This window comes from Temnothorax nylanderi, unplaced genomic scaffold (assembly GCF_030848795.1).
Source record: "Temnothorax nylanderi isolate EJ_2023f unplaced genomic scaffold, tnyl_v1.0 TNYL_tig0022_pilon, whole genome shotgun sequence".
Taxonomy (NCBI): Eukaryota; Metazoa; Arthropoda; class Insecta; order Hymenoptera; family Formicidae; genus Temnothorax; species Temnothorax nylanderi.
In genome coordinates this window covers 1,891,081-1,914,741 of record NW_027249084.1, presented here as the reverse complement: position 1 = coordinate 1,914,741, position 23,661 = coordinate 1,891,081, and the positions used below count along the sequence as shown (strand labels likewise).

The 23,661-nt window shown below is 43.5% G+C and overlaps 1 protein-coding gene and 1 long non-coding RNA gene across 2 annotated transcripts; one reads left to right on the top strand and one right to left on the bottom strand.

Moving 5' to 3' along the window:
• The first annotated feature begins 149 nt into the window (after positions 1–149).
• Positions 150–3,700, top strand: LOC139769501 (uncharacterized). The gene is made up of 3 exons (XR_011717578.1): positions 150–164; positions 2,515–2,737; positions 3,611–3,700. It is a non-coding gene; the product is annotated as an uncharacterized lncRNA (long non-coding RNA).
• On the bottom strand, positions 1,272–23,596 carry Nuf (rab11 family-interacting protein nuf). The gene is made up of 10 exons (XM_071700607.1): positions 23,349–23,596; positions 16,249–16,821; positions 14,193–14,267; positions 13,239–13,277; positions 12,295–12,409; positions 3,630–3,794; positions 2,884–3,253; positions 2,546–2,691; positions 2,409–2,453; positions 1,272–2,321 (listed from the first exon to the last, which is right to left on the bottom strand). Exons 2-10 carry the CDS (start codon positions 16,686–16,688, stop codon positions 2,199–2,201), a joined length of 1,518 nt encoding a protein of 505 aa, XP_071556708.1. The 5' UTR covers positions 16,689–16,821; positions 23,349–23,596; the 3' UTR covers positions 1,272–2,198.
• Between the last annotated feature and the right edge of the window lie 65 nt (positions 23,597–23,661).

Genomic DNA, 23,661 nt, shown 5'->3' with positions numbered 1-23,661 from the left:
GGCGGAAAAGAAAGTTGCGGGCTGATATGCGCACGCATTGACTGATTGACATTGTATTTTTATCAGGCACCCACGTATGTACCTTTATTGTTATCCGTTATTGAGAGAAATGAGAAACCGGAAGTCAGCCGTTTGGACGTCGAGCGCGATATTCGGCGGCAAGGGTACGTGTTCAAAATATCAAGTATTTCGGTGAGAGAAAGCGAATATTTGGAGTGCGGAGTCTTTCGAGAATCTAATAGATTTAAGATGTTAGTTTATATAGTAATTTATAAGCTATTTATAAGTTTTTTATCCTTTGCGTTTCGACAATTTTTTGACATATTTTTAAAGAATTTGTCATAAATTTTAAATATGAAATTTTTTCCAGAGCCTATATAAGATCCATCCTTTTATAGATTTTATAAGAACTATATAAAAGACATAATACGATAGAATCGGCAATACGAGCTCGATTTCTTACACAATTAATACACCATTAAAATGTAAAAAGACCATCTTTCGAGATTTTTTAAAATTCTTGTGATCGAACTCTTTCGAAGAAAGAATCTTGAAAAATTAATATACAGAATAATTCGAATGTCTCAATTCATAAGAAACAATCATCTTTTTAACAAACTGTCTTTATTCATCTTTTTAACAAATTGTCATTTTCACATGCTTGACACGTCTTTACGCAATTGCGATTGCTTTGAAAACGCAAACGCGCATCTCCCACTCACTCGTTAACATCTGGTGTTAGGTGCGTAATTATACTTTGAATACATTTCTTTTTTAATAACCCGTTTCATATCTTCTCCTGGTGCACTATGACCCTTAAAGTGGCTATACATCAAGCGAGCTGAAATTTCAAGACCTCAGAGACCTAGAAATCTTCTAAATCCACAAGCTGATCACGTATGAATACGAGGTGGTGTCCCAGTTTCTGGCTGAAAATTTCTCAATAAAATTCTCGTTTAGCAGAGACAACACAATCGCGTGTCTCGCAGCAAGTTTACAAAATTATACTTACAAAATTATACGCATAGATACTTAACTTTTCTAAATCCCCCTTATGTCGAGAAGATGAGTAGCGAAAGTTTGGAACGCGCGTCTTTCGAGATCTCCGATTCGAAATCGTCGAAGTTATCAGGAAAACACATCCCGATAAGAGAATTCACTCGAGCCGGGATGGCGAAAGCCGAAGTTCCGGCTGAGACGCGTGCCGCTCAGCTTTCTCGAATCGGCACCAGCCTTCGGAGAGCGGGAAAGGAGACGAAACGACGAGTATATCAAAATATAATATCGTTTAATTGCAATTTTACTAGCTCTCGGTATAAAGATATAGAGTACAGAGTTGTCGCCCGTAGGATCGTAGGCGCGTGTCGCCGAGACACAAATTTTCAATTAAAAGGTACTCTAACGCAATCACAGTTTTTCGCGACACATCATGCAGTCACGTCATCTCCGTTGTCGCATAATACACGCGCGCGCATACGCGCGTACATGCATACCTATGTATATATTCATTTGGATAACATCGATCTCGCACACCAATCGTTAACGTAATATACGAATATCTTAACGATCTCGCGTGTACCGAAGTGCGTAAGCTAGCCGACGACGTGCAGAGTCCAAGAGGCGCAATCGAGATTCGCTCACCATCCTGGCGATGATGATATTCGCGCGACGAAACTTGACGGCAGTGGAAAAAAGCGCTCAAAGATCCGCGAATGGCGTGACGTCTCGGAGATGTGACATCAGTCGCGTATCCTTTTATTGTATCGTTGCACACGTTGCGACTACAGTAGCGTCACTTTATTACTTTAGTTTCTAGATGTACGGAGACGGCTGCTGCCTAGAGCTCAAACGATCGAGTACGAATTTCGATAATAAGGAAATCTTAAGTCTCGCAAGACACCTAGAAAACGATCTAAGTTGTGGCTCTTTCTACAAAGCTTCTTTGGACGTCTTTTAGAGTTCGCGCTGTTCGGAAACTGTCCATTTTAAGCAAGCTTGAATTCCGTTAAAATTGACCTTGAGTATGCTTTTGCGCTAAGAATTTAAGTATTCTAAAATATTAATATGTATACAAAATATACGTTGGGCAAGTTCTAGGCAGCCCCCAATCTTCCTCGATTCAAACGAAGAAAATTAACGTACAACTGCCACGAAAGTATTCGAACAGGACCTAATGGATAGATTATGCGCGCTATGTTTCAATGGGTTTGCTTCACTTCTAACAATTGCGGATAATTTTCCACGATGTTTAGTAATATCCCATCGATGTACGTTCTCAGTTGCGTGTTCACTTCTTGCTGTTCTTTCAGGGCTTGTCTTAACTGTAACGCAACATGTTACAAATTAATCAAGCTCTCAAAATATCAGTTATTGTGATTGTGAAATTCTAAATTAACTTTAATACGTACTTCAGCGATCGTGCACGGTTCGTTGAATTCCCCTTGGCCATCTATCTGTAAGGCAATAAGCGAAAGAAATCAATGTTAATAAAATGCGTTTACGTTCGCTCAACAGGTTCGCCGGACGATGTAGCTCAAGAAAGTACCTGATCTGGATTCATGCCGGCTAGCAATTCCACAGCGAGACTAGGACCTTTCTCGGCATTATTGTTACACGGATTCAGCATCAAAAGTTCACGGCCTGCCTGTAACGCCGCAGCGGCTTGCAGTTCGTCCCGAGATTCTTCCAAGTCTGCAAACCGATGAACGTAATGTTATTAGATAGTGTCTGGATAAAAGTAAGATTTATTTCAGAGAATAATTTTGCATATTTTAGTCAAGATCGAAACGTAGCTTTTCGCACAATAGAAATGCCGTAAGCGAACGACTCTCGAAAGCTTGCGGCATCCGATTAATAGTTTCGTTGGTATAACAGTGAACGTACTTTTATTACGAGCTTGAAGTTGAGCCACCTGCTGCACCAGTTCCTCAATTCTCTGCTGATCCTCGCTCCGTAACGAAAGTTCCTCTCTCATGGCGTCGACCATATGATGAGCCTCGTTAGTTCGACTTATCGCATGACGTTCACTTTCGCGTGCGCCGTCCGCTTCCCTCCTGGCCTCCCGGAGATCGTTCTCGAGCCGCGTCTTATCCGCCCTCGCTCTCTCGAGCTGTTCGCGTACTCGCGCGATCTCCTCCCGCAAACTGGAGTTGTCCACCTCCGCCGCCTGTAGCTTGATGCCATAGTTTTCCAGCTGCAACTGACGCTCTCGTTCCAAGCGGCACGCCAATTCCCGATGTCTCCGTTGCTCGGCCTATGACGCGGAGAAAAAAAAACCTTTTTAATAAAATATGATAATTTTATGGCGACAGAAAGAAGATCCGCAAACAAGAACTTTACCTTATAAGAAACACACATTTTTATCTTATCATAGAAAATCGTCGAAGAGTATATAGAAACAAAAATCTTCAATTTTCTAACGTATGCAAATATTATTTTATCTTATAAAAACAGAAAAAGTATTATTTTATTGCATAAAGTTGTATATGTATATGTATTATATATGTGTACATATATAATTTATTTAACAAAATGATCTGTATTTATAATGAACGTTAGAGCGTAAACTTTTCATTCCTTTATTAGATTGTTTAATCATGGATAATTTTAGCCGACATCGAGCTACTCACTTGAAGCCTCTCTTCGGCCCTCGTTTCCGCATCTTTGGCTGCTTCCTCGAGCATCAATATGCGCGCCTGTAACGTTGCATTTTCCTGTTTCGCTCGAGCGTACCTCTCCTCGCCGACCGACTTAGTGTCCGCTAAGGCATCCATTTGCTCTTGGATCATTTGAACCTGTGGCATTTAAAAGGAGTTTGAAGTTTCACGAAACGCATCAAGATAATCGAGTTCAAGTTTCACTCCAGAGACTCTCTAAAGTAAGTATGTGGTTCTTAATTGCGATATAAATTAAAATAAATCTAATAAATGAAGATAAATCTCAACTGTTATAAATAGTAAATACATTGTTCCCATTTCATCAGCGTTGTCCAACGATAAACTTTTTACTACGAGGACAATTTTATGAGAATGTCACAAGTATGTTTTGAAAACTGTCGATCGTTGTTTAAATTTCAGGTAGATTTCAGATAGGTGTTTTAGATTTAGGTTTCCGGCCTAAAGAATTCATTTGAATTGGAATTCAAAGAAAACTTTCGCAAACCGTTGTGTCACAAGGGAGTCAACAATGGATATACGAATTCCTGAAGGATGAGCTAGAAATAGAAAAGTCCTTTCTTGCGGACGATGTGTCCTTGTTAAAAATATACAAAGGCAAGTTCCTGTCTAGAAAATTTTTGTTGTTCCGCAACAAGACAAGAAACTGAAAATATCTTTCGTAGGCATTTTTGCAAACATTATAAAACAACAATAAAAAAACACTCGTAGGAAGAACAAAATAAGTCTGGATAAAGTACTTTAGATAAGGATTTGTAGATTGAAATATACATTTATTATCTATTTTATATAACAGTAGAGGCAATAGAGAACTAGAATGACGGTTTTATTTAACCAGATAGAACTGGCGGGGGAAGACAGCACACCGAGGATTAAGGATCTAATAATGCGGCTTCGCCGAGAAGACAAAAAGCCATCGAGAGTGCGAACGGATCGATCAATCGACACTATGGGGGTCTGGGGGTCCACGAATAGCTGCTACGTAGGCGCGGAATCGCGCGGAGAAAGTACATTGAAGGAAACGCTCCCTTTGGGAGCGTGCCCACGCTGCCGCGACTATCAATGGCACGTATACGGCTATCAATGGAAACGGACTACTTACGGCCTTCCTGTCTCTTTTTACTTCACGGGATACCAGCCCGTGCCGCGGAAAACTCAAAGAGAGCGCGATAAAGCCTCGCCTTCACGCCTCGTATCCCGCCACTCGATTATGTTGTCTCGCAGTTATGCCGCGCGTATGTAACAGCGATTTTCCGTTCTGCGCAACGATCGGAAATACTTGTCCGCTACCTTGGATCGTCGAAAAGTATCGCTCTCGCGATAACGATAATCAATGCTGATACGCCTCTAAGACGCCTATAATCGAAAGATATGTAACATCGCGTAGGCCCGTTACCGTTGCCAATCCCCGTGCGAATGTTTTTTTTTTCAACGGTATCTAACAATAAGACGTTTAATTCGCAGCGCGAAGTGTCACCGCTGCGAATTGGAGACGGATCCCAGCAAACACAGAATATAAATATAAATATAAATATCTAATTAAGATATTTATATAGTCGAGATTTATATAATCCTCTTTTTTATTAATGCATAATATATTTATATGTAATATATTACATCTATGTTACATAGTTGCAACTTCGTAAGAGCCACTAACATTTCGTTACGTTATCAACTTATATATCGGCGTTCGCTGGGATATATCTGCGGTTTAGATATATACGCCCCGATGATGAGGCCACACGAGAATAGCCTCCGCGTTTGTTCCGCGGAGAAGACAGATACGCAATAACAGCCTGTAACGCGCAGTAAAGTATGCACGCGCTCGCGGCAGGAATTCAAATTCGAATTCGAATCGAGATCGAATACTGCGATTGAATTCAAAATCTCGTTCGGCGGGCGCTTCCCGCCGCGCGCGGCGACGTCGCGGTCGCGCTCTCCTCTTACTTGCTCGCTGAGCCGGTGCCCACGGCGACGAGGCTGCTGTCGATCGTTGCGTGGCGGCGGCGGCGGCGGTGGCGATTGCTGTCCGACGAATTGGAACTGGCCCTCCCACAGGTCGTACTCGAGACCGGCGCCGGGCCCGGAGGACGGCCCCTCCCCGGAAAACGACGGCGCGCGGACGCCGTCGATCGTCTCCTCGCAAAAGTCGAGCTCCATCGCGTCGCCTCGCGTCGCGTCACGTCGCGTCGCGTCGCACGGGTTCTCGCGTAGGCCCTCCCGGTCGCTCGTCGTGTTTATCGCGTCACGTCATCGCCTGTGTCGCGAGAGCGCGCCCGCACACGCACACTTCGTCATCCCAGCGCGCGAGCGGCTGCTGCTCCTCCTTCGTTTCGTCGCCGTCGTCGCCGCCGCCGCCACCGCCGCCCTCGTCGTCGCCGTCGCCCGCGTCCTCGCGACGTGCGGCCGCGCCGCGCTAACACGCATCGAGAATGCGCGCTCCCCGGGGCTTCCTTCCGCGCGCGGAGTCACGCGCACTTCCACCGCGTCCTAGGCGAGACTCTACGTGCCAGGAATATACTCCGAGTCCCCTATTCGTTCGCACGTTTTTCTCTCTTTCTCTCTCTCTCTCTCTCTCTGTCTCTCTCTCTTTCTCGCTGTCTCTATCTGATCGCCCACTTCGAGCGGGCAGTCTGGGGAGTAGTCAGTAGTCGCCGAGGCTATTTGTGCGCTCCGGTATACCGCGTGCTGACTAACTCCATCCAGCTCTTGGCAGACTGCCCGGTGTTAAGTCGAACGCGACCTAGCCCGTCGGGAAAGAGTTGCCGACGCGACACACGTTCCCGTCGGGACGGAGATCGATGCTGGATGTACCTATTACTGTCCGACGCCGCGCGAAGATACCTATTCGCGATGGTGGAAACGCGATAATCGTCACGCGGCCGCTCGATAGAGTATAGACTTCGAGCTCGATGGAGGTTCCGCAGTTTGCAATTTATACAGTTTGCAATTATCGAGAGCGTTCTTTTCTTCTTCTTTTTTTTTTGCCGTGTAATATACCGATGGAACTTTCCATTCGGACCGCTCAACATTTCGAGTATAGCATTATCATTAAATATTTCATAATATTGATCGACACATTACATATGTACTTTATATGTGTAGAGTATAGTTTTATTGCATTGCGTGTACTATCGGCGGTATATCGCTTGAACAGAGAGCCGCGCAAAAACAGTGCGACATTGAACGTGCCTGCAGAAAAAAAGAATGTTCTTGATTTGAAAGTATCTTTAGTTTCGACATGGAAATCTTGAAATAAGATTAAATTGCGTTAAACAAAGGAAACTTGCTTGAATAAAGCCATTTTATATAGTTTAATCAAGAAAAAATAATGTGATATTAAAATTTATAAGATTATCAAATTCCTATAAGAAGATGGTTGCATATATACGAAACAGTGAATTAATTAATTTGAGTATGCAAGCTTTGATTGACACTTCTTTTTTTCTGTGCAGCTTTCAAACAACTCTCCGGATAGCCAAGTTTGCCGAGACCAGATTTTGAAAGTGTCTACTGCAAGCTTTGTCAATTGAATGCCAACAGAAATGTAATAGAATCTACTAACAGAATATAATGGCAGATTTCGATTGCAGAGACTGACAATGAGCAGAATCTGCCGTTTCGTAATCATTTAAATCCCGGATAGCCAAATCTGTTGAGACCAGATTTTGAAAGTGTCTGTTGCACATTTTATCTGTATATATGTCAGTGAAAATATAACAGAGTGCGCTAATGACAGATTGACTGCAGAGACTGGAGCAGAATCTACCGTTTCGTTAAATCATTCAAATAATATATTCAATTTAAATGTTTACGGAATGCCGAATGACAGATGCTGCTCGGTTTCTGCAGTTAATCTGTCATCACATTCTGTCAGCAGACTCTGTTATATTTCCACTGACATTCTATCGATAAAACTTGCAGTTCTGCTATTATCAGATTACATCGACACACTCTGTCGACAAAGGCATGGCGTTTAATGAAGATGATACCAAGTATACTTTTGCGATATCTGAATAAATCTGCTGTCAATGTGTTGTCATATTACAGCCTAGTTTGCTTACTAAATTTTTTAGATCCTTCCTTTTTCACAGAGTATCTTCTGTCACACGTATCGCGCCGCGGCATGGCACTTCAGTTGGACTCGTCGCATTCATGAAGCAGCAGCGGTATATCACCCCGATAAGCGCGCTCGTAGATAAAAAGAAAAAAAATACACGCCCCTAAACGCACCGGGCGTGCATGCGACTCCGATTCGCGTTCCGCACGATCGTACATGGACGATGGAGAGACGTTTTCCCCGGACTAAACGCGCGCTCGCGAGACAACGATAAACCTGTCCCGCTGTCCGTTGCATCACCGCGCGATGTGTGTCAGCGCGCGAGCGCGTTACACGTCAAAGTTACACGGCGATGGAACGCAGCCGCCTGCGTTCCATCCTGCATTTAATGTGAGAAACACGGTCACGCACGCGCGCGCACACACACACACACACACGTGTGGACACGTGCGAAGGGCGCGCGCCTGTTGGGGGTGTCGTCATCCACCACCTTCAGGCGTTAGATATTCGATCTAGTAGTAATCACTGTTAAATTCGTAATGTCAAATTACACTCAATTTGAGTCATTTTTAACCATTCCTATAAGTCGCCATTGCTCCTACTCAATATGTTGTTAATTTAACTAAACCAACAGAGTTAAAATAATACGTTTCGACACACACGGTGGTTAAAAATAACAAAATGTTATGTAACTCAAGATATTGATTTAAATCTTTTAATATTTAACAGTGATCCTTTCACGGTCCAGAAATTTCATTTCTCGCGAATGAGCGCAGATCGAGTGTCTCGTCCTCAGTTTCATCCAATCAGCGAGTCCAATATGAATCAAAGAATTTTTATTATCTGGAGAAGTTTATGAAAGTTTCCGAAGTATAATTTGCCAATTATAATTGCTCGTAGATTCGAGTGCTTGAAAAATTATGCGACAAGCTATGTCGAGTCGAACTCTCAACATAGGGCTGAGAAGGATTAATGCCACATAATTTATAATTGAAATTTGTCTCATAACAGTTATAACTTACTATTTAACGCGTCTTCCGATTTTTATTAACTGTACATATCTTTTTCCCGAGTCAGCCTGATTCGTTCGGTGAATTTTTCGAATTGTATTCGAGCCGCGAGTTATTTCTTTCCGCGGACACGGGATCCCCGTAGTTCGCGGGGTCACCTCGTTGCCGATGTCGTCCACCTCTCGAACACCTTGTACACCAGATAAGCGATCCACCCTGCGATCAGCAGGAAGCTCACGAAGGGCCAGCCCACCCACGCGAGCAGACCTGCGGCTCGCGCCGGACGGGCCATTATTTCCTTCCGTTACGCAAAGTTATTTGTCACGACGTCGAATAAGCGGAGAAGTTCGCGATCTCTCCAGTTGAACACCGTCGAGAACGAGGGGGCCTCACGTTTCCACGCGCCGGAATTCCGCCGGGCCCGGCGACATAGCCGCTTTAAAACCAGGTCGAGCCTCGTCCTGCGGGTCGCGCGTAAATTACTCGGGCGGGCGCGTATCTCTCGCCACGATCCGTTTCACGTGGTGCACACACGCGAACTTGCCAATTTAATTGACGACCCATCGCGACAACGTCGCCATTCTATGTATGTACGTACCTCCGACGCGATAGGCACACGTTCTGCTCGCACGAAATTATCTGCGGAATATATATGAGGCTTCGCGTGTAACAGAGCTGTACATCGTGATTCCCGGAATCAGTCGGGAATTGGCACATCGGATATCGGAATCGGTATAATTTCGGTGAGATCGCGGATCGCGCGGAAAAATTGCCGCTGCCGTTTATTCGCGATGACGCAAGCCTAACGATTAAACATAAGCCCCTGACTCGCTTCCATTTTAAATGATGTACATTTTTCATTGATTTTCTTTAACTTTTGCTTAGCTTTTTGAAATTTATATCGTTGTTTGCCTCATTTCATCTCTATTGTGTTATATATAAAAAGTTTATTATAATTACTACGAATATTAAATTAATTCTTTATCAAGTTTAATGTAAAGAAGACATTAAGAACATATTACGCCTTTGTGTTTTAATTACGCTTTTCATCATTTGATTCTTTGATTACTTATCTAATCATTCACTAATATAATTTCAAACTTCTGGGCTTTAGGATCCATTTATAAACTTAACTCACCGAAATTGCATCGATTCAATAATCTCACCCAAAGAAAATATAAATTTTTACTAAAAAGCAATTATTACTTGTCCTCGTTGGCGGCTCAATGTTTATTCAATCACGCGTCTCTCCTCGTTCCCTCCTCGTCTCTTCTAATCTCAACTAGTTCCTTACTTGAGATTCTTACTTTGCTCTCTCGGTCCCTCGTTATTGGCGAACTTCTCGAAACTATTCACTTCTCGAAATGGAAATACCGATGGACCGACCGATATCTCTCGGTATCTCCCGCGATCTCGCTCCGCACGTTCTTGCTCTCCTCGTTCTCGCTCTCGTCACGATCGTCGTCCTCGTAGACGGGATTCACGAACGTTACCGTGTCCGTCAACGAAGAGGATTCCCCACGACCCTCGCGGGAAAGACCGTGATCTCCGTTCCGCTCGGTGAGCCGGAGAAATTCCGCGGGACAATTCTGCGTCGTTCCCGTCGTCCTCGCGGTCTGCACGAGCCGAGAAAGACGGACAGAATCAGGGCAGGTTCTTCGATCGGGGAATCGATGTCTGTCTTTATGGGAGGGGGGACTCAGTCCCCGCGATTATAGCCCTGTGCAATAAGGGCAAGAAAGGTACATATACGGCGTTACGTTATCTGCGTCCCCAGTGAACTATAATAGTTCACTGTGCGTCCCTATCTCTCCGTTGAGTGGTCTCTTGGATCGGTAAAAGCGTCAGCGAGATTGTTTCGGTTCCTTTTTTTTTCTCGTTTGCAGGGGCGGATTCGTATTATCGTAAAAATTATCAGTGAAACTTGAAATTCCTGGACTCGTCACTACGATCGCTGGGCAATGATGTCACAAACTAGAGAGTTCGTGATTCATTCTCATATTATCGAAACAAGTCAGCTTTTTCATACGTCACCAGCGAAGTTACGTTATTTGGAAATAATTGTCTGTTTTTTAGAAGTTGCACAGGATCCATATGACGGATCTGTATACCTATATAGCTTTAATTGATTCCAAATATCGAGAAGCCGATATCCGCCCCTTGCTCATAGCACTCTGGGAAAAATTTTCACCGATTTGGACCCACAGTTAAGCACTTCAACATTTTGGTTAGTGCCCCTTAAGTGAAAATTATCTTTGCGTAACTGAATATCGACAGAACTAATTGAGAGAATTGACTAGTATAACTTAAAAATCTTTGAAATAGATTATAGAATAGCTAATTACGATTTTTAGTTACGCGGTGTTATTTCTAGTCCAAATACGTAAAGTTAGGGTTACGATATCCAAATAATTTGATTATTGTAATCGTGGGCCCCAAATTTTTCCCAGAGCATTTGGAACAGTTACGTAGGGATAATTAAGTCAAGATCGACTGTGAGAGCGGTTTAAATCCGCGATAGCGTGCCTTCCGATCCGAGATAGAATTAATTCCGCGAGACCACGGAGCTGCGAAATAAAATCGACGAGGCGAGGATTATACCTGTGGCGCAAACCTGAGCGAGCGCAGCCAAGCGACGATCTTCCGGCGAGTTTCACGAGAGATGCTACGGTAAACGATCACGAGCGAGCCGATCGCGAGGAGGATGAGGAGAGCGACGGTGGACCAGGACCAAACCGCGGGCTCTTCCCTGATAACGTCGTGCTGGGCGCAGTAGGCCGTCGGATAAAACGAGCCCGGATAATGGTACGCCGCGTACGGATCGTACGGGGGGCAACGTGGGTAAGGGGATGGAGGATAGTACGGATAGGGGACGGGATGAGGAGGCTGTGCCGCCGGATGCGGATGGTCCCCGTCGGAATCTCGATGCGCGCCGCCGTAGGATTGTCGGGAACGCGACGCGCACATTGGCAACGATCCTAGGACCTTGCGGGACTTGGGAGGACACTTCGCATCCTCGGGGTGACTTGCACGGTAATTTTGTCCACGGATGACTTTCCAAATCGGGTTAAGCGAGGAACTGGCGGTTCCGCTCGAAAATTGACGAGCGGGTTTCCGCAATCCGCGCTCGCGCTGCGGCTCCGTTCGCGTCGCATCGCTCTTTTCGCTATTTCAAGTGGCAATGATTTACGGCCTGAAGTGACGAAAAATGGAAAGGCGGAAATTCATTACACGAGTGAGTTTCTGATTTAAAGATAAATAAAATCCCGGTGAAAAAATTTCTCATATTTTCTCAAAAATTTTGTAAGAATTGAGACTTATAAAAAATTCTGAAAAAAATATATATCTCAGATACTTTCAGAAATAATTGGGCGAGAATTTTCGGAATATTTCAGTACTCACATGTAAGAAAATTTCTGATAAATTGCACAGATTTCCTCATATTTATTCAGATTTCTACAAAGATATGTTCGTGAGAAAAATCTGAAAACTTTATTCTGAGACATTCCACCAGGAGAAACCTAACGTAAAAATCGCAAGTCTTACTCACTTTGTGGCTGAGATCCATGACGTCCTCCAAAGATACGTCGCTGTACACATCGTCTGCAGGATCATAATTTGAGCCCATTCCCGAGCTGTTGAAGCTGCCACTGCGATAAAGCTGGCTGCAAACATCGGAAAATTGTTTTAGTATTCCACGAAAAAAAATCACTGACTTTAAAACAAAATAATACTTGTTTAAAACAAAATTTTTCGAAATTATTCTTATAGGAAACTGTTAATATATTGCATCTACACACGATATCAGAAAGTTATTTCAAAAATTATGTATGATAAAAATGTAGAAAGATATCTCTACTTAAAAAAAAAACAAGTAATTACGAGCGATTATTGAGCGCGTGAATATAACTTGTGAAAGTTCTCTTAATTAAAAGATAGGTTGTGAAAGTTCAGCCAATTAGGATGATATTAAAAAATGAGTTTTCTATTAATATAAAAAAAGATTCTTTTTCAATTGCGACACTTTTTTAAAGCGACAATAACGTTTTTCTCTTCGATGGTCATACGTCAGCGTCGAGTGTCCCCTCCTCTCCCCGTTTTGGCGAACGGATAAGACACGTAATTGGAAGGTAACAACCGGTAGCGTGGAAGGAAACGTAAATATCGAGGTAAATCGCGGATATGGTACATGAGTAACGTAACAGAAGAGCACGCCCACACGCTTTAGAAAGTCCGTCGATTCGAGTTCCGTGAAAGGAGTGACTTCGGGAATTATTAGCCTTGATGCAGAGGCATCATCCTACGGCCGGCAAACTCTTTTGTCCGAGATATTCATTTCCTCTTGCGCGCGTGGGCAAATTGAGAAAAAAAAGCGCGAGAGTTTCAGCGGAAAGGATACGCGCGTTCCGAACGAGCGTAGAAACGCCAGTCGATAGGAAAACCGATAACTCAGGTATATTGACAAAACATAGTACGTAGTGTGTGTTTTCTTACCTCGCTAAAGCGTTGGTGCTGAGTCTCTTTCTGCCCGAACTGCAAGCATAAACGCGACAATATTTTCCTTACTTTACGTTTTATTAGGATTCTTTATTTATAGATCACTCATTCGAGCGAGAATTGCGTTCCTACTGACGTTGATCACGCGGTGCCAAATTTCACGGTCAAACGTTATAGTTTTGATCATAAGCCAAGTGTCACGGCCACGAGTGTAATTGCGACAAATATATATATATATAAAGACACATCATCGTCAGTGCTAAATAGCAATTTACTTGCTGCGTCTAATTATACGACATATAAATTCTAGGTATGTATATAAGTATGAACGTTTACAAATCTCGATTTTTGTATTCTTTCCATTACCAGAAAATCAGTCTCTCTCTTTCTCTATGACTCAACGTCTTATGCGTTCCGGTGTTTCGAGCAGATTTATAAGATTACGCAAACCAAAAATCAACATATTTCGACTGTTAGTAATAATTTGTCGAAAGTAATAATTGAAACCGTTCCTCTCTGCTTCAGTATTTCTCGAGACTTTGCGATTAAACAAGCGACGAGAGAGCAGGAAGCGATTGTTTGGGTAACGACGTGTTCCGTACGGGCTCGCTTCCGTCATTCCGCGTAGATAGATGGATGGCCGGAGATACGCGGGCGCTTCTCAAGAAATTTAACAGGTTCCTTATCTCGGTCGTTGCATTAACGACGTTATTTAACATCGCCAGTCAGTCGCTTTCCCACGAGGTTCTTTTCGCACGCCGCGGCGCGCCGAGAGACGCGGCGGAATCGTCATTGTCTCGCCGCCGCCGCCGTCGCCGCCGTCGCGCTTCTTACGAGCGAAACGGCGGAAATTCTCTCGGACGCGAAATTATGTACGCGCGCGTACGTATGTACCTGCATGCGTGCAACGCAGGCGGAACGCAACGCTCGTCAACAGGGTTCTCTCCTTACCAGGGGGGCGTTCTCCGCAGCGACGTACGTAACCAGGAATGCCTTCCAACGGTGGAGTTCGGACTTCTCGGATTTCTACAAAGTCAGAAAGCACAATGATTGCCAGTCTGTTTCTGGTTCTGCAGAGTCGGCAGAAATTTTCCCGCGGTATAAACGAGCTCGCGATTCAAAGAGGAATTCATTTCACGCGTGAATCATTTTGGTAATCGGCATATGAGACGCTAAGAATAAATATGTAAAATATTTTATCTGTATTATATGGTTCAGTTAAATCGTTGTTGAGATTTTTATTAAGCCTAAAATTCTTCTGAAAACACATTGCAATAATTTGTTGGAACTTTTAAAATTTTTCCATTAAATGCGTTAATTGTAAGCTTTAAACAATCTTTGCACGTGACTGCGCAAACATACCGGGAACAAAACCGATTCTTTATGAACGAGAATACCTCTTTGTCTCGTATTTTAATTGCATAATAAGCAGTTTCTTCTTCCTTATGCAATTATTCCTTTGACGTATTTTAAAATGACACAAAACGTACAACACATGAATCAAAAATAAATTTCGCACTTTATGTTAAAGGTCGCGCGTTAATGCACTGGCTTTTACGCGAGAAAAGTTTACACAGACTTAACGGTATGATTTAACAGGAAATCACGTCACTATCGAGAATACTTTGGCGCGAGTACCGCAGAGCGACTTTTAAAAATATACATTTCCATTTATTATGTAACTCGTGTGACTTGCGCATGCAAATGGCAAGTCAGTCGGTATTGTTCCAAGGTGATAGACATTGTATGCAGCGTAGCTCTTACGTAAACTCATCCAGCGTAAAAATGCATAGGCATACTTCAGATTATACTGCATTTTAACGTTTTACGCCGTAATATATTGCAATTTCGGAAATAACCCGCTACATTCCCGCGACCTGATGTTACGTATCGAGCGAATAACGGCAGGAAGCAATTGACATAATGGAAGGCCCAGTTCGCTTTTGCTCGCTTCTTGCCTAGATTAGAATTGTCAAGCGATTCCGAATGTTATACGATGCTCGAGTGCATGCGATTGCGCGACTCGATTTCCGAACGTTTCAAATTAATTGTTATAAAACGCGATTAACTTGAAATCGAGAAAAATTTCGCAAGAAGACCAAAGTTTCAGAAGCAATCTCTCGTTTTAGATTATAAATTTGATAAAATAATTGTTTGAAATCTCTTATAATATTAATAAATCAAAAAAGAGGACACAGAGTCACAGGGTGTTCAAATCGTAATCTTTAATTAAATTAAAAGACCATCTTCAGTGTGATAAATTTAGAAAACACATAAAAAAACCGGTAAAGAAAGATAAAAATAAAAACCACAATGCCCGCATTAATCGCATTAGTTCTTATCGCAATATAAATTCGAATCAAACGCACATCCTATTTCTTCAATGTATGATGTCGCGAAAAAATGTATATTATTCTTACAATATTCTTGATCAGACATTCTTATATCAGAGACATCTTGCATACGAAACAATTAAACTTAATTAATCTTCAATTAATATATTTATCACAAAACTGTTTTGTGGCACCGTTTGTCCTTTATTTTTTCTAAATTTCTATTTTACTGTTCAATTGATTGATTTAATTTAAATCGGCAGACCTCGTCAGATCTTATCTCTGCCGATTACTTGCAACAGCCATGAAATTACTTAACGACGAAACGTCAAATAGATTGTATCCTATTAAATATTCCCGTGCAAAGAAATGAGCACAAAGGAAAGTCACTTATCCCGCAAAGTAATCTCGAATCGCGGTACGTCCCACAGGGCAATCTTCTACAAACGAACACTCAAATTAATGCGTTCATTGTTTCGTATGTACGCAACATCTATAATCTTCTTATAAGAATTTGATAATCTATTTGATAATCTCTTTCTCAGTTGAACCGTATAAAATGACTTCATTCGAGCAAGCTTTCATTTCGAGACTTCCGCGTTGAAATTAAAGACATTTTCAAATCAAGAATAAGTATATTCTTTTTGTTTCTATGAAGACATCGCCGGGCTTACCTGTGCGAGTTGGTGCCGGTGGGCGAGGGCGCGGAACTGCTACCACCCGGCGACTCCGGCCCGTCGTCGACCGAGTCGCCCTCGACGGAGCCGAAGCCCTCGTAGCTCTCCTCCTCGTCGTGGCAGCCGATCTTGATCGTGGCGGCGTTGCCTACCGACCTGGCCTGACGGTCGTCCTCCGGGCTCGCCGAGTACCGTCCCGAGTCGGTGAGATTCGAGCTGACGAGATTGTGCAGGTCGACCGACATCGAGAGCGAGGGCGGCCCGCTCTGGCTCCACTCCTGCGGCCCGACACCGACGCCGACGCCGACGCCGACGCCGCCGTTCGTCGCGCGGCCCTCGTCCTCGCGCGACGCGTTCCCCGCGCCGTGGCCGTCGGCCACGCCGTTACCGTTAACGGTGGACGTGACGTTCACGCTCGACGTGCGGGAGCTCACCATCCTTGGACCCCACGGTGATGGGCCCCGCCGCCGGTGTGTCCGCGCGACGCAACGACGACGTGGTGAACGCGCCGAGGAGGAACGCTCTCATCCGCCGGCACCGCCAACCCGTTGTCGCCTGCCCCCGTCGTTGCTGAAACACCACGTCCGTGAGTCAGACCCGAGGTATGCCAGGAGCGCGTCCGCTTCGGGAGCAACTCTAGCGGTGTGGCAGACGAGAGAGAAAGGGAGAGAGAGAGAGAGAGAGAGAGAGACAAAGAAAGAGAGAAAGAGAGGTAAGTCGAGTCGAGTCGTTGCCCGCGAGAACCTCTCCTCTCTCATTCTCCGTCGAGAAGTCGGGGTCGAGGTAAACCTGTATACGTACTTCACATATGATTGAAATCGGTCTTCAGGAAGAGAACGCTATCTTTTATTCGAGATAAAAGAAATAGCGATAGAGAGAACCGCACTCTCGACGCTGAGTTTGGAGTCTTATCGCTGCGTTTCGCGTTGCGTTCATTGTATTAATCGCGTTACGTCAGTTCCTGGCAAAATTGTGCAACCGAAGCAGCATGTACGATATATTCCACAACTCCAACGTCGATTATATGTTAACGAGATAATCCTGCAAGGTGGAACGGAACGACAGATCTCTCAGCGAATCTCGCTGTTTTAATAACCGAATGACGTCGCGAAATTAATTTCACACGAAAATCCTAGATAATGCGGAAGCCCGGAAATCACCTTCCACGCTTTATACTTGGATAATTACCTGAGAAATCAAATTACCAAAAAAAAAATTGATTCAAGGTTCGATAGATTACAAATCGAGGAAATAAAATGGGCTAATGAAGCTAGTTATTAGTGCCAGTTATGTGTATTCAAAGATGCGTCAAACGTTTCGACCTGTAATGAGGTCACCTTCAGTGCATGAATCATGAACAACAGAAATTAAAACAATAAGTCGTTATTAAAGTTGGTAGAGTACGAACGCAAGTTGAAATTTGTTGCAATGACTACAAATTTCGTATGAGTAGTACAACAATATTCTTAGACGAGCTGACTTTTGTGAGTCTCGTGACGTGGAATTTGGGATTGTGCCGCTAATCCTACAGTTGCCATGTAAAATTTTGTTGAAGACCAAAACTGAAATTTAAACGGCCAATTCCAAACAGGAGGAAGAAATCATAATACCTAACTAAACCATAATAATTTAAATTATAATACCATAGCTCGGTTTATTAGCCCATTTTATTTTTTTCAAATGATCAAATTTCTCCGAACTACGTGCCAGAAATTTCAACACGAATTAACACAATCCGCGTGGATTGCAGAAAATGCAAAGCGCCGGCCGCTCGTTCGTCGATTTATGCAAAGGGGAATCTGGCCGCCTTTCCGATCTTTCGCCTCTTTCTTGCGCAACGCCTGCTGACATCGACTGGTAAGAGTGGTAAGCGGCTCGCGGTCATTATGCTAATGAGGTAAATACAGACATCGCCATGCCTAGGTATGGAACGACGGCGAGAGATCTCGCGATATCTCCCCAGTTTATTAAAACGTATGCATTCGAGGCGAGGAACGCGAGGTAGGAGAAGAGCGTGAGAACTGGCCGTCACGGTACAGTGAGTGCCGAACGAATCGTCGAAGGAGAGAACAAACTCGTCTGTGATGAATTATTTACCATATCTACGTGGTTACATACAGTAGTTGGGAACTATTTAGCCTTATCTCCATCTCCCGCGTCTCTCCCGCGTGACTCGCGCTTTCATTAAGGATTTCGTGCATGTCGAAGGATTTTGGATGATGGGATTACGTGGCGCACGCGTTGAATCTTCGACTGTGCCTTAGACTGTGCGGCGAGTAAATACGTCTTATCGGACTTATTGAGAAATCCGGATGCACCGCCGTTTGTTTTTGTCTGAGACACGTTTAGTCGTTAGTCAACTTAGGAGAAACAAAGCGGTTTCGTACTGTTTAACGCGAAACCGTTGTCGGTGAATCAGCGACGCGAAAGCACAAAGAGAGGATTTCGCTAAATAAAATGACGGATGTGCATGATTAAAGATAGAATGTATAGGGTGTTCTACAGTCAACTATATATGATGAAACCGTTATCGGGAAGTAAGCGATGCGAAAGCATAAAGAAAGGTTTTTGTCAAATAAAATGACAATAAATGTGATTAAAAGTCGAATATATATATATAGGGTCTTCTGCAGTCAATTTTGACGAATCAAGTTGAATAACAAATTCTGTCTTGAAGAATTTTTCTCCCCAAGATAACAAGCTATCGTTCGTTCTTAAATTACGTGATAAGAGAATGGATATTTTTAGAAAATTAAGCCTGCGGCGAGCATTTAAATGACAAAATCTTTTTGTTTGCTTGAAGTGGGACTTCATTCTCCCGAAAACTTATTTCAGATTTAAACAAAGGCAGCGTTAACATTGGAAGTCAGATATTAATGCTAAGTCAAACGAAATTAAAAGATATAAAGTAAAGAAAGTGCAGCGAGACAATAACAGTCTTTGTTTAAATCCTGTTTAAGGGAAAGTTGAGTGTAACTCCACCAAAGAAGCTGTCATTAAAACCGCGGTTCTGGAGCAGCCTGCGGAACGTTAAAGACACAAGTTTCAATGTTCCGGACATAGCGGTACAGTATGATATAGTGGCATCGGCAGATCGTTTTAATGATCGGCCGAACGGTACCGTTTACGCACGTGACTCACGATGCCATGTGCCGTGTGTGTCGTAAAAGTGTGCCTGTCAAGTTCAAAAGAGCTTTTAACGTGCGATAATCGTATTATCTTAACACGATAACCGTTAAGCACTGGCAAATGTTCCTCCTTCTGTCGCTCTTTATAGAGCTCGTCTATATTCATCGATATCACGGAAAGCGTAGCGACGCGTGTCATCTAAAGAAAGAAAACTATCGAGAGACTAAGTTCGAAATTGACTATGTGCATTGTTAAATTAGTAATGTTAAATTATACTCAATTTAAGTCATTTTTAAACATTCCTATGTATAAGTCACCACTGCTCCTACTCAATATGTCGTTAATTTAAGTAAACCAATGAAGTTAAAATAACACTGTTTTGTGTTAAAATAATATTTAATTTTGACACACATAGTTAACAATAACAAAATGTTATCTAACTCAAAGTATTGGTTTAAATTTCATCCTTTAATATTTAACAATGTGTCCCATCAGAAACTCTATAATATTATCTCGAAATATTCTAACGAAAGCGGGGTAAGAAGTCACAGTCATATTGAGTAGGTCGCCACTGCTCTTACTCAACATGTCGTTAATTTAACTAAACCAATGAAGTTAAAATAACACTGTTTTGTGTTAAAATAATATTTAATTTCGACACACATGGTAGTTAAAAATAACAAAATGTTATCCAACTCAAAGTATTGATTTAAATTGCATCCTTTAATATTTAACAGTGTGTCCCAGAAACTATAATATTATCTCTCTGTGTAGTCACATTATTTCTCCCTCTTTCCTTCTCTCCCTCTGACAAAAAAATTGCGTATATCTCCCAAAGACCGAGAATCTCCGAATGCTTTGTTCAAATACGAGAATAAAACGCGAGGCTATTTTAATAAATATCGATCGATTCGACGTCGGCCAAGCGGTGTCCTCAATTGCGGACGCTGGTTGGCGCTCGATCGAAGGAAGGAACGAGGATAACCGGGCAGATCGACTGATAATCCTGCAGTTGTTGCAAAACTATTGTTTCGAGTAACCGTTCGAGGCCTGTCGCGGCGGCGCAAAAGGATTAACGCAGCAACGAGTTCTTACGTTACAACGGACTGGAAATCGAAATCGGATCAAGGAGATTCGTGCACAATGTATCAACGCCGCCGTAATACGGTATCATACGTTTTACCTCCACATAAATATATCGAGTTACTTACTGACTAGGAACCGATATATATAATCGCGCGCGTTCGCTTTTTTTAAACTGGATTTTACGGGCGGTCGATTTGCTCGCGATTAGCAACGCGCTTTTTCGCGCAGCGTGACGTGGGATATAGGTGACGTCGAGATTAGGGCCAGTTACTCTTTGACAGCTTCGAAAAATATATTTGCTACATAATTGTAACGTTAGAAATTTTATTTCGAATTTTGTCATATAATTTTATGATAAATGTGTGCCTAATTGCGGTACTATTTATACAATTATATTAACCCTAGCTCGCCACACACACACTCCGGTCCGGTGGACTGAACGTTTTTCGGTTTTCTAATTTCCACATAATAACATATAATTTTCTAATTTCCTTATAATAAGTTCAGTTTAAATTCAAATAATCTTCTCGACCTGATATTATCATAAACATCTTATTCAGAGTCTGTATTTCCAATTTCTACAGTACAAGCTTAAAAATATTAATTAGAATAAAAATGACAACGCGACAAAGTACAAAGTCGAGCGGTCTCACGGACTGGAGTGTGGCGGATTAAGGACTCGAAAATAAAATGTGGCTAGCTAGGGTTAAATTAATAATTGTACAATTTTGATTCTTCGAGGCTCCGAAGTTTCGAAACTTCGACCTTCGAAGATTTTAATGTCGGAGCTTCGAAGTTCGAATATCGAAGCAAATCATCAGCCCTAGGGTCAGTTGTTCCAATCTGTTGGCAAACTAACTAATGGTTAAATCATAGATATGTCTTTGTTTTCCCTTCAAATTAGACAAAGACAAGACATATGATTTAATTATTAGTTAGTTTACCAACAGATCGGAGCAAAACCGGCCCCTGGGTCGAGATCGCGCCTCGCAATGTCGCAGCGGCGCGTCTATCACGCGTCACGCTCGGGCTGTTTACTAAGCGCGCGCGGGACAGGACGGGAGACAGGACCAGCACTACCAGCAGGCGTTTACGGTCTCCAGGCACTTGTCACTCGGAACGGAATGCGTATAGATGCGTTTCGAATCGGCGACGGACCGAGATTCCAGTTCGCCTATTTAGAGCGGGCTCGAAAGCGCGGCCGGGAAGGGAGGGAGGGATATATTTAACGCGCGCGAGAGAGTTTCCGATATCTAATCTTCGTTTCTCCCAACGGCATGGGGCACACGGATATCGCCAGCATCCCGCGCGATCCCGCCTGTTGCCTGTATCGCGTCCTGTTTACCGTCCTTACCTGGAGCGAGTCGCTCGTCGACGAACCGACCGACCCTCCAGCATTTTTCAACCTTCTTCCGACCGATCGTTCTCGAAGAACTCTCATGTTACTTCCGAAGTTATTGCGACTCGCTTTTGTTTTTCTATACGTATACCGATCAACAATCCCAGTTTTTATTCGCACTCGTCGTAAGACGAGGCGCTTTGTTCCTCGTTCATTTTTTGTCACACACTCGTGACGTCTAAAAGTCGTGACGCGTAAGAATTTCTTTGCCGATCATGTCCATCTCTACCAATGCGAGTTAACTTGAATTACTTAACTCATTTTTTATCCTTTTCTAGTTCTGAAAGTTAGAAAAAAATAAAAAGTGGGTTAAACCGAGATTAAAGTTAATCTATTTATACATTGGTATAGAAATGGGCATTAAAACGCGTTTAGAGATTTCCCATTTTACCCTCGTGGATGTCCGAACACTTCTGCCCACAACGGCGAAATGACGCAATAAAATTGGGTGAATAAGTGACGTAATAAAAAAGTCTCTTTATTTTAATAAAATAATATCTTTTTAACACATTCGGTTCTTTTCCTTTCTTTTCTTCTCAGGCGGTTTCACAATCAAGAAATGCGCTAAAACGCTAGATTAAACGCTAGAGACTAGAGACCGAGCGAAACGCGCTCTATTTTTCCAAACTGGACACGCTCGTATTGCACACACACACACACACACGTGGAAATGAACGCAATTCTTCGGGCTAGGACACGTATGTTACAAAAACTGATGCCGGGCCACGAGAGAGAGGACGATCGAAGGTCTGTACAGTGGAATTTACGGGAACGGCGCGCGTTGAACGGCCAAAACCGCGTCCGATCACGCGCTCGCGCGACGTCAACAAAAGGGGAAAACGAATCATCGAAATCCGCTCCAACCCGCTCGCTTTTCAGGCGCGCAAGACATTCTGTCGCGCTCTTCGGTCAACTCGGGGCCCGAGTCAAGAATATTAAGACATCTTTGGAAGCAATCTCCGAACAGTTCGCGATCGAGGATAGAAATATGTCTCTTTCTTATTATTCCGAATTAAGCTTCTCGAAAGACGCGAAACAGCCTCTCTTCCCCTAGTGGCACAATACGTCGGCAACATGTTGGCTGAATATTGGGAATGTCGCTTGGTCAATATTTCCCAGTGCAAAATTAATGTTGATTACCAATAAAACGCAAGTGCACTGGCAATATTATTAGCTCCAAAGGAGAGAGCGTCTCCTTCACAATATTGGACCGATATGAGAAATTAGCCTATGCTCGACATAAAAATTGGATGTGTACAATATTGCTGCAATGAAATTGTGCTGCTAGGGTCAGCGGGACCTTGAATTCGGCTCCCGTTGACACTCAACGATGAAGAGTTACATTGGCATCCTGTGACTGTCAGCTCCGAGTTGACCGAAGGATTCTCCGGAACTTGGCGGGTCCACTCGCGCGGGTCCACTCCGCGTAACCCCGAGAGCAGATCCCCCCAGATTCCTGGGAGATTCCTGGAACTTGACTCACCTCGCGTCGACGGTGGTGCGGCAACAAGCAGCAGCGCGACAGGTATCGCGGCAGGCGGCAGGCCGCGTATCGGCGACGTGTTATATCTTGTATCCCGTGTGTATATCCGGTGCGACTCCCGACACCTGTGCTCGCGCACGAAAACGACGGAAAACGGGGGGGACTTCCGGGAGAGAAACGCGGGTGGCCCACAGGCCGGGAGCCCGCGTAGGATAGAGCCAGCGGGCAGGTAGACGCGCGACGACCGGGATAACGGTGTGCGACGCGGCGGCGAACTGAGAGCCTCCGAGAGAGACGCGGAGTCGCGAAAGCG